At 36.0% G+C, this 21114-nt stretch overlaps 2 protein-coding genes and 1 pseudogene across 3 annotated transcripts; 1 reads left to right on the forward strand and 2 right to left on the reverse strand.

Moving 5' to 3' along the window:
* Positions 1-12523: 12523 nt before the first annotated feature.
* LOC113347716 (mitogen-activated protein kinase kinase 2-like) lies at positions 12524-15164 on the forward strand. The gene is made up of 9 exons (XM_026591386.1): positions 12524-12687; positions 12786-12870; positions 13035-13172; positions 13348-13572; positions 13701-13883; positions 13979-14202; positions 14394-14439; positions 14717-14817; positions 14909-15164. Coding segments are annotated over exons 1-9 (1101 nt in total). The 5' UTR covers positions 12524-12589; the 3' UTR covers positions 14910-15164.
* LOC113347717 lies at positions 15038-16011 on the reverse strand (annotated as a pseudogene).
* A 248-nt stretch (positions 16012-16259) lies between these two features.
* On the reverse strand, positions 16260-20485 carry LOC113347718. 2 transcript variants are annotated; one of them, XM_026591387.1, is made up of 6 exons: positions 20077-20485; positions 19562-19929; positions 19393-19451; positions 17511-19181; positions 17221-17374; positions 16260-17116 (listed from the first exon to the last, which is right to left on the reverse strand). In XM_026591387.1, the coding sequence occupies exons 2-6, from the start codon at positions 19677-19679 to the stop codon at positions 16449-16451; spliced, it is 2670 nt and encodes an 889-aa protein (XP_026447172.1). In that variant the 5' UTR covers positions 19680-19929; positions 20077-20485; the 3' UTR covers positions 16260-16448. The 2 variants fall into 2 exon arrangements, with proteins under 2 accessions (XP_026447172.1, XP_026447173.1); XM_026591388.1 differs by having other exon boundaries at positions 19562-20485.
* Between the last annotated feature and the right edge of the window lie 629 nt (positions 20486-21114).

Genomic DNA, 21114 nt, shown 5'->3' on the forward strand with positions numbered 1-21114 from the left:
ATATTTTATTTATATAATAGAAATATCACAGGTTGTACGTTAAGATCAATAAGTTCTCATATATTCGGCCTTAGGGTTGTTGAGTGAATTGATTGACACTTGAACACTGGTCTTTGGTACCGTTCAAGTTAATCCTCTTGTATTCAATTGGGCTCGCAAATCCTTATTTGCTGATTGCGGATTGAATCAAGAGATAGAGATATAAAAATCTTTGATATACTTTTTTATATATTGAGTCTAACTGTCTAGTTGATTCTCTTGAAAGTATATTGGAGTTTGTCTATTCATATTGCCAAACGAAATTTTGGGTGTGGTTGTTAGACCCCCGCTTTTTCAATTGGTATCAGAGCAGGCAAACACGCTAAGACCTCATAAGTTTGTGTTTGTAGCAATTTGATTCTATGGACAGAGGTGCTATGTACCGCCAATCTTCGATGGCACGAACTATTTATGGTGGAAAATTGCTATTCGTTCTTTCATTCAAGAGCGATATTTTCAATCATGGGTTCGTATTGTTAATGGCTATGATCCTCCATCAGTTACAGTAGACGGTATAACTGTTGAAAAGAATATTGGTGATTATAATGATCTTGAGATTCTTGTTGCAAAGCAAAATTCTGAAGGATTAAATGCGATCATCCACGCCATTACCCCAGATCTTCAGCACCACGTTACTACGTGCAATAATTCTAAAGATGCTTGGGATATCTTAGAAACCGTATTCGAAGGGAATGTCGCAGAGAAAGAAGCAAGGATTCAAAATCTAGCGTCTGACTGGGAAAGCCTTCGCATGTCTGATGATGAAACCTTTGATGAGTTTAACTAAAGACTTTCTTAAATAGTTAACTCCTCATTTGCGTTAGGAAGAACTATTCCGGAGAAAGATATTGTGTGCAAAATTCTCAGGTCTTTAACATCAAGATACGAGTCTAAGAAACATGTCATTGAAGAAGGAAACGATCTTTCTACACTCTCCAAAAATACTCTTGCTGAAAAGTTAAAGATCTTTGATAATGAACATGCAAGAAAAGAGGTGATTTCTCTTAAAGCTGCAAACAATTCTGAATCCTCTAAGGATAAATCTGGTTCGCCAGATACTAAGGATGTTACTCCATGGCAATTTAGAAAATTCTTGAGATACAGGAAAAAGAGTTTTTATAAAAGTGTAACATCTCCTAAGGATGATGTATAATACTATAACTGTCGTGGTTTCGGGCATTTGTCTTCAGTATGTCCTAGCTGGAGCCGTAGACAATCGGCATATGCAGCAGATTTTCCTACTCTTGATGATGGACCTGAATTTTATAATCCCCAAGAGTTGGCTGGCGAGGTTGCGTTAGGTTCTGGAAAAATGCTTGTGGATACTGATTCTGATTCTGACGAAGAAGTGTTTCATATGGATCCGGTTGCTAATAACCTTCTTAAAGAAAGTCATAAAAAACTCTCGGAAGCTGAAAACACCATTTTCAGTGAGAAAGTTAAATATGACAGACTTCGTAGTTGAAATAAAGACTTGCAAGACCAACTTTATTCTAGTGGTGCAAGAGATTATCTCAACGAAATACGAAAGCTTAAAGAAGAAATTTCCGAAGGTCATGATCGGGAAATTATTCTTCAAGTAAAGCTAGATAACTTGGAAAACATTGAGATGAACTTGTTATTTGATTCAGAACGAGAAGATCTCAAAGTTCAATGTGAATCATACAAGAATGATCTAGTTATTGCGCTTGAGAAGGCCAAAAGTTTGGAAGAAGAAAACTCGAGCTTAAAAGAGAGTTTGTCTAGAAATAGCAGCTCAGATAAATTAACCTCGATATTGGGAGCATGTAAAATTCATCGTGATACACGAGGATTGGGCTATGAAGGAATAGACGCTCCTATTATTTGCAAAGAGGTAAAATTTGTCAAAGCTAAAGTTTCTTCTCAACCAAAACCTTCCACGGTTGACAAAAATAAAGTATCTCTATAAACTGCTGATAACGAAAAGAGGAAATCCTGTCAAGTTCCAAAGAAAGCACATAAACATTCAGGTAACACTAAACATAACTTTTTCCATTCTACTAAACATTGTTTTTATTGTGGAAAACCAGGTCACTTGCAAAGGAATTGCATATTTCTTAAACGAGATAAAACCAGATCTTATTCTGTTAAGATGACAAGATCTGATGTTCCAAACTGGAGAAAAACTGAGTCTCATAATATCAATTTTTTCAGTATTCCCCCCAAGAAGTTCCACAATTATATTGGGGAGAAAAAGAAATACGTTGCTCCCAAAGCTGCTCAGAAATGGGTACCAAAGAAGACCAATAAAGCAACAAGTACTATTAAGAAGGATCTCCCAAACAAGAGTTTGACAAGGGATAACATCTTAAAAAGTATGGAACAGTTATTGAAAGTTTCAAGGAAATTGTTAAATTCCTAGATTCCATGTTTGATTTTGTTTGGAATACCTGTCATGAGCAAGATATTGCTCACCTCAACATAACCTGATTGTGTTGAAAGTGTATCCTCACCATGAATCCCTATTAAATGCGGTGAGGATTGCAAAAGAATTGGGGAGCACATATTATGTTGGGAAATTTCTGAATATGGGGAACAATTTATTGATTCGAGCTGAGTTTATCTCGCTTACATATTCCTCGAAATATGTGTTGGTAAGCATTCGCTTTAACCAAGTTCATCTTTACCGAGTGACGAAAGTCATGTTATGTTTCAATCACTTTGAAAATGGATTTGACGAGAAATGGTTTATGAATAACAACTATATAACGTCCTCTAAGAATGTTTCAATGATTGGAATGAGAGTTTAGATTATATAACCAATGGTGGACATAAACATTTTTGTGGAAACACATTTATGCACAAGTCCTATTCCTTGAACCAAAGTTTGCGAACTTTGTTGATCAAGAGAAAACGGAATGTAGCGTGAGCCAAGTCCGCGAACTTGCGGAAGTTCTCACCCGAGAATTTCTGCTGGAGCTTGTGAACTCCTTCCATGAAATTAAGTCCGCGAACCCATTCCACGAACTTGAGTGAGGTTATATCCAAAGATGATTGTTTTGAACTTATTTATAAATTCTAAGGAATGCAGTTTGCAAACCGTGGCTATAAAGTTCATGAACCGATTCAAGTGAATCAAATCATCTTTGCTTCAATTGTGTCTTGTGTAGTTACATAATATTTCCTTGCAATTGAACAACTCTCTAACTAGTTCATGTGAAGTCATTTGAACTAGTTATGGTTAAGATGAATATGGTTAGATACCACATGTATGAGTCTTAATTACCTAACTTGATTTGTGATTGGAATTCTTAAATATAACAGGTTAGAAGAAATTATCAGAGCCATGGATGTTGGTTTTTATTGTCAAAGAATCTTTTTCATACTCTTATAGTAACCATTCTTGGTGTAAATCCTTATGGAAAAGATTATTCTTCCTTCTAAGCAATACTTGATCTTCATGATTATATATTGTGTATTATTACCATGAGATAGTTATATTGTTCAGTAACTTGATTTCATGAGAGACTTTCAATGATTGGTTCTTAGTTTGTATCTCCTTGTGGGTTTTCTAAAATCCAATATATAAATCCTTATATCTGGAGTAAGGTCACTCTTGTTGTTCTTTCGGGAATGACATCTAATAGGGGAGAGTATTCTTAAATGAACTTGTGCTTAATTGTCATATCTTTGTAGGGAGAAGTGGGTTTGGAACATGTAGGAGTTAACTTGTATCTTAATAAACTCCTTGATGAAGTCACTAAGTTTCGACTCTGTGATATCGTCTAAACAAAGTTGATATGTTTCTTTCTTTTGGTCATGAAGTGTCTTCGTGAAAATTCCATAAGGATCTCACTAGTCTTCGTGCCTTTGCCAATTTTTATTGACAAAAAGGGGGAGAATTAATGTGTAGTTCACACTACAAATACATATGGTTTACGGATCATTATGTAAGGGGGAGTGGTTTTCATGTTGAGATGGAGTATTGACTAAGGGGTAGTGATAGATATCACTGTAGTAGTATTATCAAAGTTGTGATACAATGAAACTTTGATGTTGTGTAATAATATTATGATGGATCTTGAACAAGTACAGGATGAACACATGAAGAGTTGAAGAACCAAGGAAATCAAGCTTGTCGTTTTTACTTTTAACAAGTACAAGCCATATGTAAAATGGTTTTGTCACTAAAATTGACAAAAGAGGAGATTGTTAGAGCACTGCTCTGTTAAACCCACTAGCGTTGGTATGTCAAGTTAGTTTTCAATTTTAGTTGATAAAATGCATTCTTGATTTAGCATACTAAAGATAGTTTCGGACTAGATTAGGTCTAAGAAGTTGAATCGAAGCTATCCTTAAAGGATGAAGATTGAAGACCACAAGAAGACATCAACAAGTACTTCATCAACAAAGGAATTTTATTGATTTCATTTGGATTCTTGTTCAATTCTACCTATCTAATCTATCAAGATATATGCTCACTTTATGGAACAATTCCGATGACGGTAAATGTACATTTATGTATATATACTTGAGGTTATTTGATTCATGACCTTGGAGACAATAAACTTTATTCTTTTAAAGAATCTCATGTTATAGTGAATGAGCTTATGAATCCAACGAGCCAAGAATCACTCAATTCCGAGTTATAACGATGAAGTTATGAGTGATTTATTAAAGTTCGTTAGTAGGAAACAATCCATGGGCTGTTTGTAGTAGTTCATGTACTTGGGCCCAATTCGTGACTAAAAGTAATTTTTGGTCAAGTTGGTGATGTTTCCTTCTCTAATCAAGATGGCTATTATTCCAAACATATTTGATTACCATATTAAAGTGTTTGAGATAACTTTTAATTCCTGCCTAAGTTAAAATGTGATTTATTCACATAAATAAATATTTGCTATTTAATTATTTAATTAATTATTTATGCGTAACATTTATAACTTAGGAAAGACTCTCATATTTAGGAGACTCTTGAAAAAAGAAAATATCTTTTCTTAGCTTCCAAGCTATTGTTCATTATTTATAAAGGGTTCGTGAGTTTACAGTTTTTCATCCCCTTTGGAAAATTAGCTTAAGCTTTGCAGGTTGTTTCCATGTCTTCTGTTCTTCGTGAAAAATAGTGAGATAAAAGTCTTTGTATTGGGGATCACAAAGCCAAGTTGGATTTAATCTTTGTGATTGATCATACAACTTGTAATCTAGGTTTTTCACCTCTTGTCTATTCTAAGGTTTTCTCTTCTGATATCAAACCATTCAAGAGTTGTTGATCATAAATCCTAGGTTTTGATAGATTTCAGTTTCCGATTGTATACCAACACTTTTTAGTCGAAATCGGAAGCTAGAAAGAAAACTTTGATTAAGGTATCTCGTAAAAATCCTTAAGAAGTTTTAAAAAAGATATCTCTAGATTTATTCTAGTTGTTCTTGTTGTAGAATTATTAGGGTTTTCTCAACTTGGAAATTGATCTTTGGAATCACCCAAGTTTACTTACGGAAATCAGGTTCACGGACTCCTTGTGTGTACGCATATTGATTGTAAGTTAAAACCATAATCTACAAGTTTGTTTTGATATTACTTTTACCTAGTAATTGTCTTTATTAAAATAAACACAAGATTTCCAAAACCTTGATTTACATCTAAAGGAAAATCAAACCGGTGTTTTGTGCAAACAAAATATCAAATCGTTTCAATCGTGTTGGTGTATCTTTTAAAGAGAACCTTGGGTTCTGCTAGAAGATTTGTGTGAAGAATTTCTAAAGAGAATCGGTATTCTGCTAGGAGTTCTACAAGTGCTGAAGAAGGTATTACATCTAGTCCAAATAGGTAGTTGGAAATTGGTGTAACAGCTTTTAATCAGTGTGTGTTTATTCTGGACTAGGTCCCGGGGTTTTTCTGCATTTGCGGTTTCCTCGTTAACAAAACTCTGGTATCTGCGTTATTTCCTTTCTGCATTATATTTTATTTATATAATAGAAATATCACAGGTTGTACGTTAAGATCAATAAGTTCTCATATATTCGGCCTTAGGGTTGTTGAGTGAATTGATTGACACTTGAACACTGGTCTTTGGTACTGTTCAAGTTAATCCTCTTGTATTCAATCGGGCTCGCAAATCCCTATTTGCTTATTTCAGATTGAATCAAGAGATAGAGATATAAAACTCTTTGATATACTTTTTTATAGATTGAGTTTAACTGTCTAGTTGATTCTCTTGAAAGTATATTGGAGTTTGTCTATTCATATTTCCAAACGAAATTTTGGGTGTGGTTGTTAGACCCCCTCTTTTTCAGCTTGGTTGAATCATATTTTTCATATAACGGTGAATATTGAATGCTTTGTTATCAAGGTAACTTAGATTGCAAACCCTGATTTGAAGAATATATAGAGGAGACATCTAGCATCTGGAAAAACTAATCCCCACACCTCCTGTGTGATACTAGTTGGTTTGCTAGAGTCGATTCTCCTTTAACCTTGGGTTTCTTCTCGAGACCCTATAGGTTAACGACTGAAAGATTTCATTGGGATTGTGAAGCCAGACGAAACTACTTTTCTTGTAGTTGAGCGATTTGATCTTGCTATTTTCTATCGTACTAGTTCAATTGAATAATTGGCTTGAGATTATATCTCTGATAGGGAAAGATAAATAACAAACATTTTCATCTCATCGTTTGTGATTCCACAATATCTAGTTTCACTACCATACGATTTAGATTATTGTGAGGTGGTTGATAATACTAGGTTGTTCTTCGGGAATATAAGTCTGGTTTATCAATTAGTTCTTCTTCACCTTGATTTATCAAAATACGGAACAAAAAACTCTTGGGTATTTATGTGGGAGACAGATTTATTCAATTCTATAGACTTTTCTGTGTGAGACAGATTTGTTTATCAAGTCTTCGACTTTGGGTTGTAGCAACTCTTAGTTGTGGGTGAGATCAGCTAAGGGAATCAAGCGCGTAGTATCCTGCTGGGATCAGAGACGTAAGGAGCACAACTGTACCTTGAATCAGTGTGAGATTGATTAGGGTTCAACTACAGTCCAGACCGAAGTTAGTTTGCAGTAGGCTAGTGTCTGTAGCGTCTTAATACAGTTTGGTGTTCAATCTGGACTAGGTCCCGGAGTTTTTCTGCATTTGTGGTTTCCTCGTTAACAAAATTTTTGGTGTCTGTGTTATTTCTATTCCGTATTATATTTTGTTATATAATTGAAATATTACGGGTGTGTGTTGTATCGATCAATTGTGAAATCCAACCTTTGGTTGTTGATTAGAAATTGATTGATCCTTGGATATTGGTCTTTGGTACCATCCAAGTTTATATCTCTTGTATTTAATCAAGACTCACAGATTTGCTTGAGTAAGAATTAAATCAAGAGATAGAGATATAAAACTCTTTGATATACTTTTCTATTGATTGAGTATAACTGTCTAGTTGATTCTCATAAAAGTATATTGGAGTTTGTCCATACAGATTGCTAATCGAAATATTGGGTGAGGTTGTTATACCCCCCGTTTTTTCAATAATGAACGTAATCATATACTTAAAAGTAACCATTGACATGAGTTTGTTTTATCCCTGCAAAGATATAAAAAAGGAATACTAAAGGAACTGCAATCCAAAGGTTATTGATTATGAAGGAACAATAATCTCTTCTCCGTTGAAAGTAATCAGGGTAAGATACGGTAGACTATATTTTATGTCATTACCGATATTCAGTTTCGATATTCAGGATGTTGACATCAAAGGGAGGATCCAAGGATATGACGTCGACATATTTAACCTCGAAACTGAAGTTGTGTTGTACTCTTTTTCCCTTCGATCAAGAATAGTTCTTCCCGCGGTGATTTGTTACTCGACAAGGTTTTTAATGAGACAACAACAAACACTGGGAAATGATTTTCCAACTAAGGCTATTGTCTTTCCCACGAGGATTTTCTGTCTTAGGAATTGTGAAGCAACAAGTTAACTTTATCGGAGAAAAGTGATCATCTGCAATGAATCACCTTTACTTGCATCTGTCACATTGTACTCTTTTTCCTTCGTCAAGGTTTTGTCCCACTGGGTTTTCCTTGTCAAATTTTTAATGAGGCAACATATTCGAGTCCAATTATGTTCTAAGTTTTCTTAATATTGTATTTTTTTTCTTTAGTTCGGGTTTTGTCCCTCTGGGTTTTTCTTAACGAAGTTTTAGCGAGGCAATTAACTTAGACTCGTCGGTCTTTGAAGATCATATTGCATGTGTTGAACTACATGTAAAGTACGAGACAACATATGAAGTACTACATGTGAAGAGTTGTGCCAAGGTTTTGTCACATTGGGTTTTTTCTTGTCTAAATTTTAATGAAGCAATTGATTTTGGCACAAGTTATCAAGAAGAGGACGAAATTTGAAGAACTATATTCGAAGCACTATATGTGAAGAGACCACACAATGGGGAAGTGTTGTAGGGCCTACGACCCACATATGTGCGGCCCAACTATATACCTTCGATTTACCTTTCCATGTATATATAGAATATTTGTATCCATGTAACTATAATACTATGATGAATAAGAAACTCCTTGCGTCTTGTATTTTTCTTTGATTCTACTACAACAAATAATACTTTTTATACATATGTATGTGAACTCATTAATTAAATCTAATAACTAAAGTAAATGTAACCGTATATTATATCATGATTAATTTATATTTTCCCATGTTAAACTACTAATGGTTAATATACTAAGTCACGGAAATTATACCCCGATATGATAAAAATAAATTTACCCATACAACAAAATTCTATAAGGAAAACCAATAATTAAGCTTATAGTCTTTCCGATCTGGTAGAACCAAATTAAAAAAAAATGATCAATAATATAACAATGATCACCTACTTGGTCACTCCTTTTAATTATAACAATGATCACAGCTACTCGGTCATTTTAATAGGTTTCCTTATGTTTCTCACTATGTATAAGTTGGTGATTGTAACTCTTTACTCTTATCTTATTTCTTCTCGATATTTCTCACTTAAACATAATTAATCTGGTTTATTGATAACTTCGGAGTTGTTGTACCTTAATTTCTCGGGGACTTTTCTAGTTTTTAATTTTATCCAATAGTTTCCACCAACATCTCCTTTGTGTATGTTGAAAAATCAAAACATGTATACCCCTATATAATCTCAACTGATCTCTCCTTTGTATACGTTGAGAAATCAAAACATGCATACCCATCAATTGATCTCTAATCAAGTTATTATAGATGTTATATTAAAGAGTATCTCTTCCACCAAAAGTTTGTTTTATGGAATTTATAGAATGCTCTCAATAGGACAAAGATATAGCGATAGGCATAAATGAATAGAAAATGACCAAATTTTCACTTAAATGATTTCTTTGGTAACTTATACAATCTTCATGTTAGCTTGGTGAATGAAGTGAAATGAAATTTTTATTATACTGAATGGACTGCATGATTATAGAATAGATTCATGGAAATCAAGAACAAAGTAAATAAAATGTTTATGAACTATTGGAACTGAAAGTTAAAACAAATATATAAATTTTAGCAAATCATGAGTTTTTTGAAGTATATCTAACACACAAAAAATCACCTTTTTATAATTTTTCTTCGATCCTCAAAAAAATATGGCTTTTGTTTTCTGGAAAGAAATCAACGAGGGCCTCTGGATCCTCGCTATTGTATACCATATCAAACTCAAAGGCACAAACATCGTCCCACAATCCAACTATGACCCGGAAACGGTTGTTCACATCCTCATCTATTTTGAAGTAGTTTTGGGTGCATGGAACACATTACTAACGAGACTACCTACTGATTCAAGTACGCACAAGATCCCTCCATGACCTTCTGAATCCTCATACGATAATCTATTAAATCTACAGTTAAATTCACACCATTCAATCAAAACTGGATTTTGTTTCCTGCTCTGGTCCTTATGGATAGTTGGGAACGAACGTACATCTATCGCCATAAGAAACCAAATCCATGTAACATAGCATAAATGGCTTTTAGTTTTTAAAAATATTTATCTCGGGCACAGAAAAACCTCCCTCTTGTGTTCCCTGGAATGCCTGATTCGATAAACTCTGGAAATTGAACACGATCGTCCACAACAATCTTGGTGGAATAGACCAAACCTAACTTAGATTGGATCAAGATCAACACGGTCGGAGTAGCTTGAAGATGCCCAAGAATAGCTGGAGCAGGCTTTATTTGCAGGGATATATGCGCCTTCGAACACCCAGGTGAAAGTAGCACTGCCGCTGGAAATCACCACCACCCTAACAACGAATCTTGGGCCATGCTCATATCATTCAGGATAGGAAAAGAACGAAGCTGGCTGGCAAAAAGTTCAATTCAAAATCTATTTGAAGAACCTACTTCGGTTCCTAACATGAGATGCCGAACTGTCATGCTATATTTCGGGAATGATCTCGAAAACCAAGCTAATCATGATCAAAATCCTCATTGCACCATCAACCATCAACCACGACCACTGAGAAGGCAATCAAAAAGTGGACAGATTGTCCAATTTGTTGCGTACAAGTTTACAACAGTTACTCGGAGAACCTTCGCACTTTAACTTGGACCAAACAATCTCACCTTACATCAATCAAATCATAATAGATGATTCCTTGGGTTCCATATACCCTTGTGTGATTACCATTTAACTTTTAATAAAATGTCATGCTTCAAAAAAAAAGTTACATAACTGACAACATCAACACTCGAAGTAATTACTAGAGAATATTGGTATAAACATTTTGTTAAACCCTCGTAGTCACTAATTATCATCTTTTTATCTTCTCTATGCTTCGTGAGCCAATACGTGCCAGTGAAGGATCGGTGAGAGGGCTAAACAGGGCTTTATCCCGCCCCTGGTAGCTGCGAAAAATTCTACTATATGTATCAGCCGAGATTTTCGAGGTGATTTTTTTTAGTGTAATTCTTCGGTCCAGGTAATAGTTTTCTTCACTAGTTCCTAACATACTACTAGAGTACTAGCCTGTTGGGGTGAGCATTTTTCCAGGAATCAGCGGCTCATCCCAATCATATTTTTGCGAATGAATGTCTCAACTGTTCGCTAATGGGCCTGATGTGAATGAGATTTTTGAGATTCAATAGATTACAGATTGATTCCAGATGCAACCATGAAAATAAGGTCGACACCTGGACCCGTTAGATTGACATCCATGATTCAAAAAAAGTATTTAAAAAGCTATTAGAAACGTTATCCAGTCCGACCGTCCATGGTGACACTGACCCGTAGATACTTTATGACTTATGTATTATGCTTAGAACAAAGGTGTCTTTTGGTCGAAACATGAGAATATTCTGGACCAAGTTATATCAGGTTAGTTGAATGCCCAAATTAGTATTATTATCTAGAGTCCTAAATATAATTTACAATATTGAGGTCTGAGGTAAATGTTGTGTTGTGTTGCTCTTTTGTATTAAAATGTTGACGAAGAAGCTTATTGAGGCACATATCCAAATGAGCAAATAACGTCATTTATTTACCTTTTGTAACATATCCAAAAGAGGATAAAGTTGCGATCAATGATTTTTCATATAAGGCTAATCCCTATGGTCTTCTAATCTAACAGTTAGATTAGCCATCCACGTCAGCTAGCGCAATCTCCTAAGTCCTATGGGATGGCTAATCTAGCAGCTAGATTAGAAGACCACGTCAGCGGGACCACCATCTAGCGTTGAACGGTTCAGCGCTGAGCGCTGTTTGGTTCAGCGCTTTAAATCTCAGCCGTTAGATCAGAAAAATTTCTCCCAGCGCTGAATGGTTCAGCGTTTTGGTTACTTTTTGAGCGTTGAACGGTTCAGTTTTTGAAACTAGCTACTAGTTGAACTACGAGCAAATGGTAGGAGAGAGAAGTAGCAGGTACAGGTGTTAATTTTTTTTCCCACACTTATTTTTTAATTTGCAACATTTTTTGGCCAATCTAGCAGCTCAATCTAGTCCATAAGGGTTAACCTATTATTCATTCGGTAACTATTTTATAATTTAACCTGCAAAATGATTATAAAACAAATATTTGAGTATCTGCATCCAATTCGTTAATCCCCCAAAATAAAATTTTCAGTTAGATGCTTGGTTGAATACGGATACCAAATTTGAAATTCATAATGAGTTAGGTCAGTTGAGGATGGAGTGAAAACCTTTCATATGGGCCCAAGCTCACCCCTAGTAGTAAGACTAGAGAAAAGAAACTTATCCAGACTAGGAAACCAACTCTAGAAAGAAAACTGGAACCAAGGAAAAAGATTATTACTATATTTACCTGAGCGGGTGTACATCACCCATAACACACCTTTCAAATGATAGATTAACAGAATAATCTGCAAACATCAAACGGATGAAACAAACAGAGTAATGTACACACTCGTTAAACCTAAACAACAACTGCACTTGTTGCTGCTTTTGTACCCAGTTAACCGACACGCGAAATTTAAGTGGAACTTCTTCTTCTTCTCGGTCGTTGTTGACAACTTTGAACCACAACAACAACAGCTATTAAACTACTAACTTCAGAAAAATTTACTACCCAAAAAATAATAATGGAAGAATCAAAAGTTAAGGCGAAGAGGAAAAATTCTGCTCCAAAGCTTCAACTCTCTGTTCCACGGTCCGATGATGTTTCATTTGCCAAATTCTTGTAAGAATTTCTTTCTGATCAGTTTTTTTTTTGTTTTTTCAATTTTTTTTGTGAATTTTGTTTAATTTTTTTTTTTTGGTGGTGGTGGGATTTGAAAGGACTCAGAGTGGGACATTTAAAGAAGGTGATTTGCTTGTTAATAAAGATGGAGTAAGGATTGTTCAGCAGAATGAAGATGAAGCTGTAAGTCAGTCAAGTCAACTACTCTTTTAATTTAGCTCAAATTTTATCAAAATTAGGTTTTAGGCTCTACCTCCCAAATGGGGGAATGTATGGTTTTGAAGGTAATTTGTGAAAATTTGATGATTGGAAATGTTCAGTGAAGTGATCTACTTTGTTGTTTTCAGGCACCACCAATAAAGCCTTCAGACAATCAACAGTTGAGCTTAGCTGATATTGACATGATTAAAGTCATTGGAAAGGGAAGTAGTGGGATTGTTCAGCTCATTCGCCATAAATGGACTGGTCAATTTTTCGCATTGAAGGTAATATGCTGTTCTATTAGTACTGCCAATCATGATCTCATTGTTTGGTGTTCTTAATTTTGCATTTGAGAATTGCTTGTGGCATATATATGAATCTTGTGATAGTGGATCCGCATGTCGGTTCAAGATTGAGTGTGTTTAGTTTTGGGTTGTTAACATAGCCATGTCTTTGCAGGCTATCCAAGTGAATTTTCAAGAAACACTAGTGAAACAAATAGCGCAAGAATTGAAAATAAATCAGTCAGCACAATGCACCAATGTTGCTATATGTTACCAATCATTCTATGAAAATGGTGGTATTTCTATAGTTTTGGAGTACATGGACGGTGGATCTTTATCTGATTTTTTGAAGAAAGTCGCATCAATTCCAGAGCCGTATCTTGCTGCCATTTGTAAGCAGGCAAGTATTATGTCCACAAAAAAAAAAAAAATATATATATATATATATATATATATTACGCTATCTAGCTATAGGATTATTGCCTTGGGAATGTTAAGTAAGGCTGATATTTTTGTTGCTTCGTGTAGGTGCTCAAGGGATTGTTGTATCTCCACCATGATAAACACATAATCCACAGGGACATGAAACCGTCTAATCTGTTGATTAATCATAGAGGAGAAGTCAAGATAACAGACTTTGGCGTGAGTGCTATACTAGCAACCACCTCTGCTGAGAGGAATACCTTTGTTGGGACTTACAACTATATGTCTGTGAGTGATCTTACTTTTACTATATAAACTGATCCCAATTCTCATGTACAATGTTCATATGCATGTGAGTAATTCATATAAACTTTCGTTTATAGCCCGAGAGAATCACTGGAGGTGCATATGGATACAAAAGCGATATCTGGAGCTTGGGGCTAGTTATATTGGAGTGTGCGACAGGTCAGTTTCCATATTCACCATCTGCACAAGAGGAAGGATGGGACAATTGTTATGAGCTGATGGAAGCAATTGTTGATCGAGAACTTCCTTATGCACCTCCTGAACAATTCTCCCCCGAATTCTGCTCCTTTATCTCTGCATGGTAAGGACTAAAAACCTTAAGCTATGAAGTTAAATTTATTCTTACCTTTGAGCCATCTGATGCTTTTACTAGAACGTTCCTTGCTCATTCAAAACTATGTGAGACTGGCTTGACAAGTTAACTCATCAGGAGTTGTCAAAGTCTTCTAAATTATTTGATTATTCTCCGTACTAACTATGAATTTCCTCCAGCCTGCAGAAAGACCCAAAAGATAGACTGGCAGCAGATGAACTAATGGTAAGCCTACAATGCAGTATAGTTTCCCTTTAATAACCGAGTTTCTGCCGTTAATTTTAAATAACTTTTCTTGCACCTACAATTTTGACTATAAAATTATGTCAAATGAGTGCAATACCCTGGCTGATAAAGGAATACCACTTTCAGACAATTATTGGCTTTTGTATTCAGCACTACTTTTCTCTTTTTACTTGTTTTGGTTAGCGGTCATGAATTATAATGGGCATGTTCTCCACTCTAATTGCCATATCACTGATAATTTTCATTTTCGCAACAGGAACATGCTTTCATTAAAAAGTATGAAGACAAGGATGTCAATCTCGCATCTTACTTTGCTGATGCCGGATCCCCATTAGCCACTTTCGACACACCAATCTGGTATAAATACTTCTTAACTCTTAATGACCCCTCTAAACAAGTTTATGTACCAGATTTGTTGTACTATACTCATCTTTTTACTCTAATTTAGATGTCGGTAGAGGAGAGTACTATCTTGCATTTATGGAGGAAGGGTTGATATATAAGTATAACCAAGAGAAATCAGAGAAAAGATACTCCCAGGCAAAAACTAAAGTACAGATCTTTTTTCGGGGGCAAGAAATTTGCAACCAGAGAGAGAGAGAGATCCATTCATCATTGATGTATTTCGATTTGAATTCTTTTAGAAATGTATGTTTTTATACAACCTTGAAGAATATAAATTTTAAGTCTACCATTAAAACCAAGCCTGTTGATGTTTCGAATAACATTTCTGCGGCCGTACAATACAGATAGGTGTTGTTCCAGTGTTCCAGATACATAAATACTATCTCCGAGTCAGAAAAAGTGATACTTTAACTTTTTCATTTTTTTTTGCCTAAGAATAGACCGAACAGAAAAAACCAAGCTGCTAACACACTTCTAAACCGGTCGGAATGGTATCGGAGTTTTGCTAACGACTGTAGTTGCAGGGGAAGAGATCTGGTTTTCAAAGCTTAGACTTAGCTGGTACAACAGATTTGAAATTGGCAACAAAACCAAACAATTCACAAATTTCAGGAAATGAATTCATCCTAATATCAGCATAAACTTAACCATTCCATTTATTAGAACCCAACTTCACTGCCAATTTCAAAGCAGCTTCTTTTGTTTTCTCGGCGGTATCATAAGCAAAATCAATAATCCCCATTTCCACAGCCTTATCCCCCTTTATCTTTCCTCATCAAGACATAGTCATGGCTCAGTGCAAGAATGAATCCAGCTGCAGCAGCGTGACCAGAAATAGCAGCTATGGTAGTCATCGGGAGCGACAGAAGATCAGCAACGACAAATTTGAAACTATCTGACATCTGGCGAATCCGATCATACGTCCCAGCGGGAGAACCGGCAGCTGCAGCGTACTTGAGATCAGCTCCGTTTGAGAAGAATTTTCCTTGTGCTGTTGTGATCAAAACTGAACCTGGTTTTGCTTCTCTGCGAACTTGTTTAAGAGTGGTTCGGATTGATTCGATTAGCGTCGGATTTAGCCGGTGTTCGTCGTCACCGGTTAAGGTCAGAATGAAAATGTTACCACTTTTTTCTAGACTGCACATTGTGTTGCTGCAAAGTCAAGAAGATATTTGGTACTAGGTACATTGTTTTAGTTTTATAGATTATAGTCATTGATCGAGTCATCGCACGTTTATTAATTTAATCTCCAGAAATAAATAATCATCTTTTCTTATTATTATTTGACTGAATTTAGGAAACCAACCTTAAACTTTAAAATGTGGTTTGATACAGACGGCTGGCTACCTTGAGTTCAAAGAGTCGTTTAGAAAATATGCGATATACAGTGGTAAAATCGTTGAATGATGATATAAATTACCTGAAGTCGATAACCAAAATCGTAACTGTTGTTTCAATAGATCAGTTGTCCCCTAGCTTCGTAAAATTATGATAAGCTTTTGAATTCACCAGAATTTCTTACTCATGAAAAAGACAATTCCATGTTGAAAATGACTTACAGTGGAAGAATAAACAAAATTACCTCAGAACAACAATATATCAGCTACAATTTCGTCGATCAAAGAACTAACAATGGAGTTCTCAACCTCTACTCCAACTTCAAATTCTTGGGTTTCATAATTAAGCCATTTCCCGTATTGAGTACTCATATCTTTATCAACAAGCTCATCCATCATCCAGTCTATCATACTTTCCCAGCCTGATATTTCCTTATAAATATCCTCTACCAACCATTCTCTGTTTACAAACATCAACGCACCTTTTCCCCACATCTTCGAACCCCCACTTGTTAACCGTTTGCATTTCAGATCCAGAGATTCCTTGACACAATCAAACAACACCATCCTTCTTTGTGTAGAGTTCTTTTCATTTGTATCTGTAATAGAACATGTGATCTGAATTTCTAACTGCTCAAAGAGACCAGGCTTTATAATCTCATTAGTCTGACCCGACATGAAATCCTTAAACACCAGTTCTGCGTTGCATATAATCTCCTGTATGTAACCCAGCTCTTCATGTTTATTAGATTCTTGTTGGTCTCCGATGATTAGATTTGCAACCTTTTTGTTGCCAGTTGCTATCATGAATGTGGAAGACGCAGAATCGGACAATTCTGCGTCGTCATCTGTCAAAGGGAACCTCATAGAATCAACTGCTTGTTGGGTTTGAATGAATGAGGATTGCTTGCAGCCTGAAAATAGGTGGTAGACATTGAAAACGTGAGAAACATATATTACACTGACAATACTGAACCGTGAATAAGAATAGAACAAGTGATTAGAGATTGTGATTTACCGCTAGCATTGTTATTCTCCATGACACCTGAAGAGTTGGAACTATCATAAGAAAATGTGGGATCAAGAATCGACATTGGACTGGGATGTTGACATTCAAGTTCCTTTCTGCCTTTCCTACTGTGGCTGCTAACCATGTCCATCTCTTCCACTCCCTGAAATGAAAACTGTGATCATTAAGAAACTGCTTTGTTTGAGATCTTTCCCTAGCAAAAGCTGGTAACTGCATAATTGAAAAACTGAGAGAAAACAAGACTGTACAAAAAGTAAAACGATTAAACTTGCAAATACCTCGTTGAGTGAATCATTCATATGCAATGTGCCCATTTGCATTCCAAGATGGGACCTCTTATCACATTCTCTTGGTGTTGTTTCAGCTGCACTAAGAGCAGAGACCAAATCTTCGAGAATAGATGTAGAAGTTGACGAAGATTCAACTCCATAGGTTAACTCCATAAGCTTCCTTTCCAAAAGAACACTTAAAGAGTCTCCACCTATCACATTTAAACCCATATTCGATAATTTCGAACTTCTGGTGTTACATTTATCATCGTAAGAGTCTAGGGCATAGCTCTTTGCTTTATCCACAATTGGACTAGATGTTTGAGATCCAGGTGTAGACTTTATCATGGGGGAGGTAAATGTAAAGGATATAACATCCATCCCCTTCGTTCTGCTATCTGGCATACCACGTTGAACTGGCCTTTCATCTTTTGCGGCTAAAACATTACGGACGACACCAGCACGTCTCTCAAAATGGCTATCCATATACCGCTTCTTTCTCGGTAAATTCATTGTTTCCGACGATGAGGTTTCCTTTTCCATTTCTGTCAACTCAGCACCACTTTTCTTGGAACCAACTTTGGACTGTGCTGCTACGTTAGTTATAGATCTATTGCGGCCATCTACTGAAACAATTCTTCTGCCTTGCAAATTAGAAGCAGGTTTGGAAGGTAATTTGTCTCTAGTCACTGCGGAATTTTGTTTCTGGTTATTTTGTCTAAGCACAGTAGATGAATTCTGAGGAGAGGGCTTCTTCTGCATTGTCTTTTGAACACTCGAGCGGCTTCTCTGCAACTGGTTTGACTTTACGTCCTGGGATTCCTTCGGGCCATTTAAACTCTTACTCCTATTCCCACTACCAAAACTTTCTCTTTGCTGAATATTGACTTTCGCTTGGACTGCAAGAGAAACAGATTTCCCTTTATTCCTTGAACCAACAGAATAACTTCCGTCTGACTCCGATGACGCCCTGAACCTGTTGGGTTCTTCTGATCCATTCCAGCTCTTGTTCATAGACTGTCCTTTAAGAAACTTAGCGGCATTGGACTCCACCGACTTGTGAGATGCTCCATTCAACCTGCGGGGTCTCTGTGCAGCTTCCATTTTCTCTTTCGAATCCCTGACTTGCAAGGGACCTGATGATGATCCAACTGAAACCCCTCTTCCTTTTACACTTGGTTGACGCGCTGGTTCTATAATCTTGGCAGCTGCTTCCATTATGTGGGCAACATTCTTAGACGAGATGAACTCGGGGTTTTTGATCGGAGATAAATGCTTATTATGGGTAATCGGAATCGATTTGGCTAGTTTTGGAGGTAACGTTTCAGTTTGGAACCTCTCAATTGGCCGTCGATGCAATCTCTGAAGCCTTGATTCTACAGCATATCTACCAGGATCACCCGATATAGTAGGTTGATATTCAGAATTCATTGTCTGCCGGCTTCCACTGTAATATTCAGTTTCCCTGTAGCTGGGAGACTCTCCAAGAGAACGAGTATCACAGAAAGGGGTTGAATATGGTTCTGCAGCACTAGAAGTTGGCAAAGAATCCAGTCCCATAAGCCTCGCTACCACCCCAGGTGCCTTGGTCACATTCCCATCCTCATCAGTCACTGAAGAGGCACAGCTATAATCACTACTTCCTCTAATACTCGAAGCCCCATTTTCGTCCTCGTCCATCTGAAATTACACACGACAGATAAACCCCAAAATTCTAATCCAAAAAATGCAATGTACAATGACTAAAGAAACGGGTGGAACAATTTTGACACCAAATCGGAACGCAGGGAAATCTAGTGATTTTAACAAGCTGAAATTCCTAACATTGCACCACATGTGTGTCATCCAGTATAATGCAATGCATTCTAATAGTACTAATACAACAACTTACCAGGCGAAACCTTGATGTTGGCAAATTCGCAACATTTCTCTTCCCTTGTTTTGCACCCTCTGCGAAATTACACGAGAGAAAACAAATCAACCAAGCAACACAAATTGAAACCCAACCACAATTAGTACATTTAAACTACAAGTAACAAAATCAATAGAAGATCATTTACCTTGTGACTTTGCAAGTAGCTTCTTCCGCGACTTACCGTTCCAATCAAACAACTGAAGAAACCCACCGACATATCCTCCACCACCACCACTCTTTGAACTGTTTTTGTCAACCCCCATTTCTCACAAACTTAGTTTCCACCACCACCACCACTACTCTTTAAGCGACAAACAACCAAACACACAATGCTCAATACCTCCACACCATTCTTTTGCTTCACCAACCTATAATCACTCACTCAACTCCGGTGAGTGCCCCGGCGACTGTAACTGCCAAAAATCACTTCAATCTTCCCCTGAACCGGCGAAAGTTCACAAATCTCCTCGGAAATATCAATCTTCTTCTCAGCATTACTCAAACAACACATCCCTACATCAACAATAATTTCCATGAAAACAAACTTAATCTTAAAATTTGTCAAGACCCCATTTCCTAAAATGACATGCATTCAACAAAAAATTGACCAAAAATGAATTTGAAACTGAAACAGATCTAGGAAAAAACCAGCCACTTAACTCGAAGGGTGAGAAAAATCTCCAATTTGTCTCCTTTCTTCGAGTACTGTGAAATTATTTTTGAATAAATTAGGGTTAGGGTTTTGTTTTTTTTCTTCTGTCTCTGTGTCTCTGATGAAGAGATGGGAAAGTGAGACTGAAGAGACAAGAAAAGAATTTTACAGAGGAAATGTGAGGTAGAGTGTGAAACGAGGGTTCACTAAATGCAGACAGGGAATGAGAGACAGATAAGATCGAGACTTAAACTAAAGAATTATTAATTTAATGATTGATTAACGAGAGGAAAATTAGGGACTATAAAGTGATTTTTTAAGAACGTCTTTCTCTTTAATCAAAACGAAGAGGGAGATTATTCAAAAATAAAGGTGTATCATGGATATGCGAGTAGAAGTGGTTTCTGCTTCTCCAGAAGTTAAAAGATTACTGTGTTTGGATAGAAGGAGTCGGAACTAAAAATATTTTTTGTTTCATAGCGTGTGTTTGTATATCAGAAATAAAAGTTAGAAGCACGGTTATTTTGGTTAACAAAAGCCAACTTTTCTGTTTCGAGATGTCGTTCTGAAAAATTATTATCAAACTGACTACTGACGTTTCCACTTCTAAACATTCTATCACGAAAAGTTAATATTTTTTTTATTTTAAGAAATCATTTTAAAATAGGGTACCCAAACTAACTTCTGATTTGTTTGCTTTCAGAAATCTGAAAGCAACTAATGGATGATGGTGTAATTTCAAAAAATAACTTTTTTTTTAATATAGATATCGAAAAGTTTATTTTGGAAGTATAATCCAATACCATTTAAAAAGTTTAATGTTTTAATTCTAGAAGTCATTTGCAAATTCTGGTGTCCACATGACATTCTGCTTGTGGAAGTTAAAAAAAAAAAGTTACTTATTTAGTTTTATCTTACCACTCTCGATAGAACTCCAGTGATATTCGTGTCCTGACCGACAAAATTATATCAATATAACAAGATTGATATATAGAATTAAACTAAATAACTATTAATTTAATGATTAAATTATGATTAACAAATAA

The sequence above is a fragment of the Papaver somniferum genome, chromosome 2 (assembly GCF_003573695.1).
Source record: "Papaver somniferum cultivar HN1 chromosome 2, ASM357369v1, whole genome shotgun sequence".
Taxonomy (NCBI): Eukaryota; Viridiplantae; Streptophyta; class Magnoliopsida; order Ranunculales; family Papaveraceae; genus Papaver; species Papaver somniferum.

What these genes read in the sequence shown, in the direction of transcription:
- LOC113347716 (XM_026591386.1), top strand. Translation starts at nt 12,590, where the DNA reads ATGGAAGAATCAAAAGTTAAGGCGAAGAGGAAAAATTCTGCTCCAAAG. An exon ending in GTTTCATTTGCCAAATTCTT is followed by an intron (nt 12,688 to 12,785) that starts GTAAGAATTTCT and finishes GGGATTTGAAAG; the next exon opens with GACTCAGAGTGGGACATTTA. An exon ending in GTCAATTTTTCGCATTGAAG is followed by an intron (nt 13,173 to 13,347) that starts GTAATATGCTGT and finishes ATGTCTTTGCAG; the next exon opens with GCTATCCAAGTGAATTTTCA.
- LOC113347718 (XM_026591387.1), bottom strand. Translation starts at nt 19,679, where the DNA reads ATGGGGGTTGACAAAAACAGTTCAAAGAGTGGTGGTGGTGGAGGATAT. An exon ending in TGAATGATTCACTCAACGAG is followed by an intron (nt 17,375 to 17,510) that starts GTATTTGCAAGT and finishes TTTTCATTTCAG; the next exon opens with GGAGTGGAAGAGATGGACAT. An exon ending in GGAGAATAACAATGCTAGCG is followed by an intron (nt 17,117 to 17,220) that starts GTAAATCACAAT and finishes ACCTATTTTCAG; the next exon opens with GCTGCAAGCAATCCTCATTC.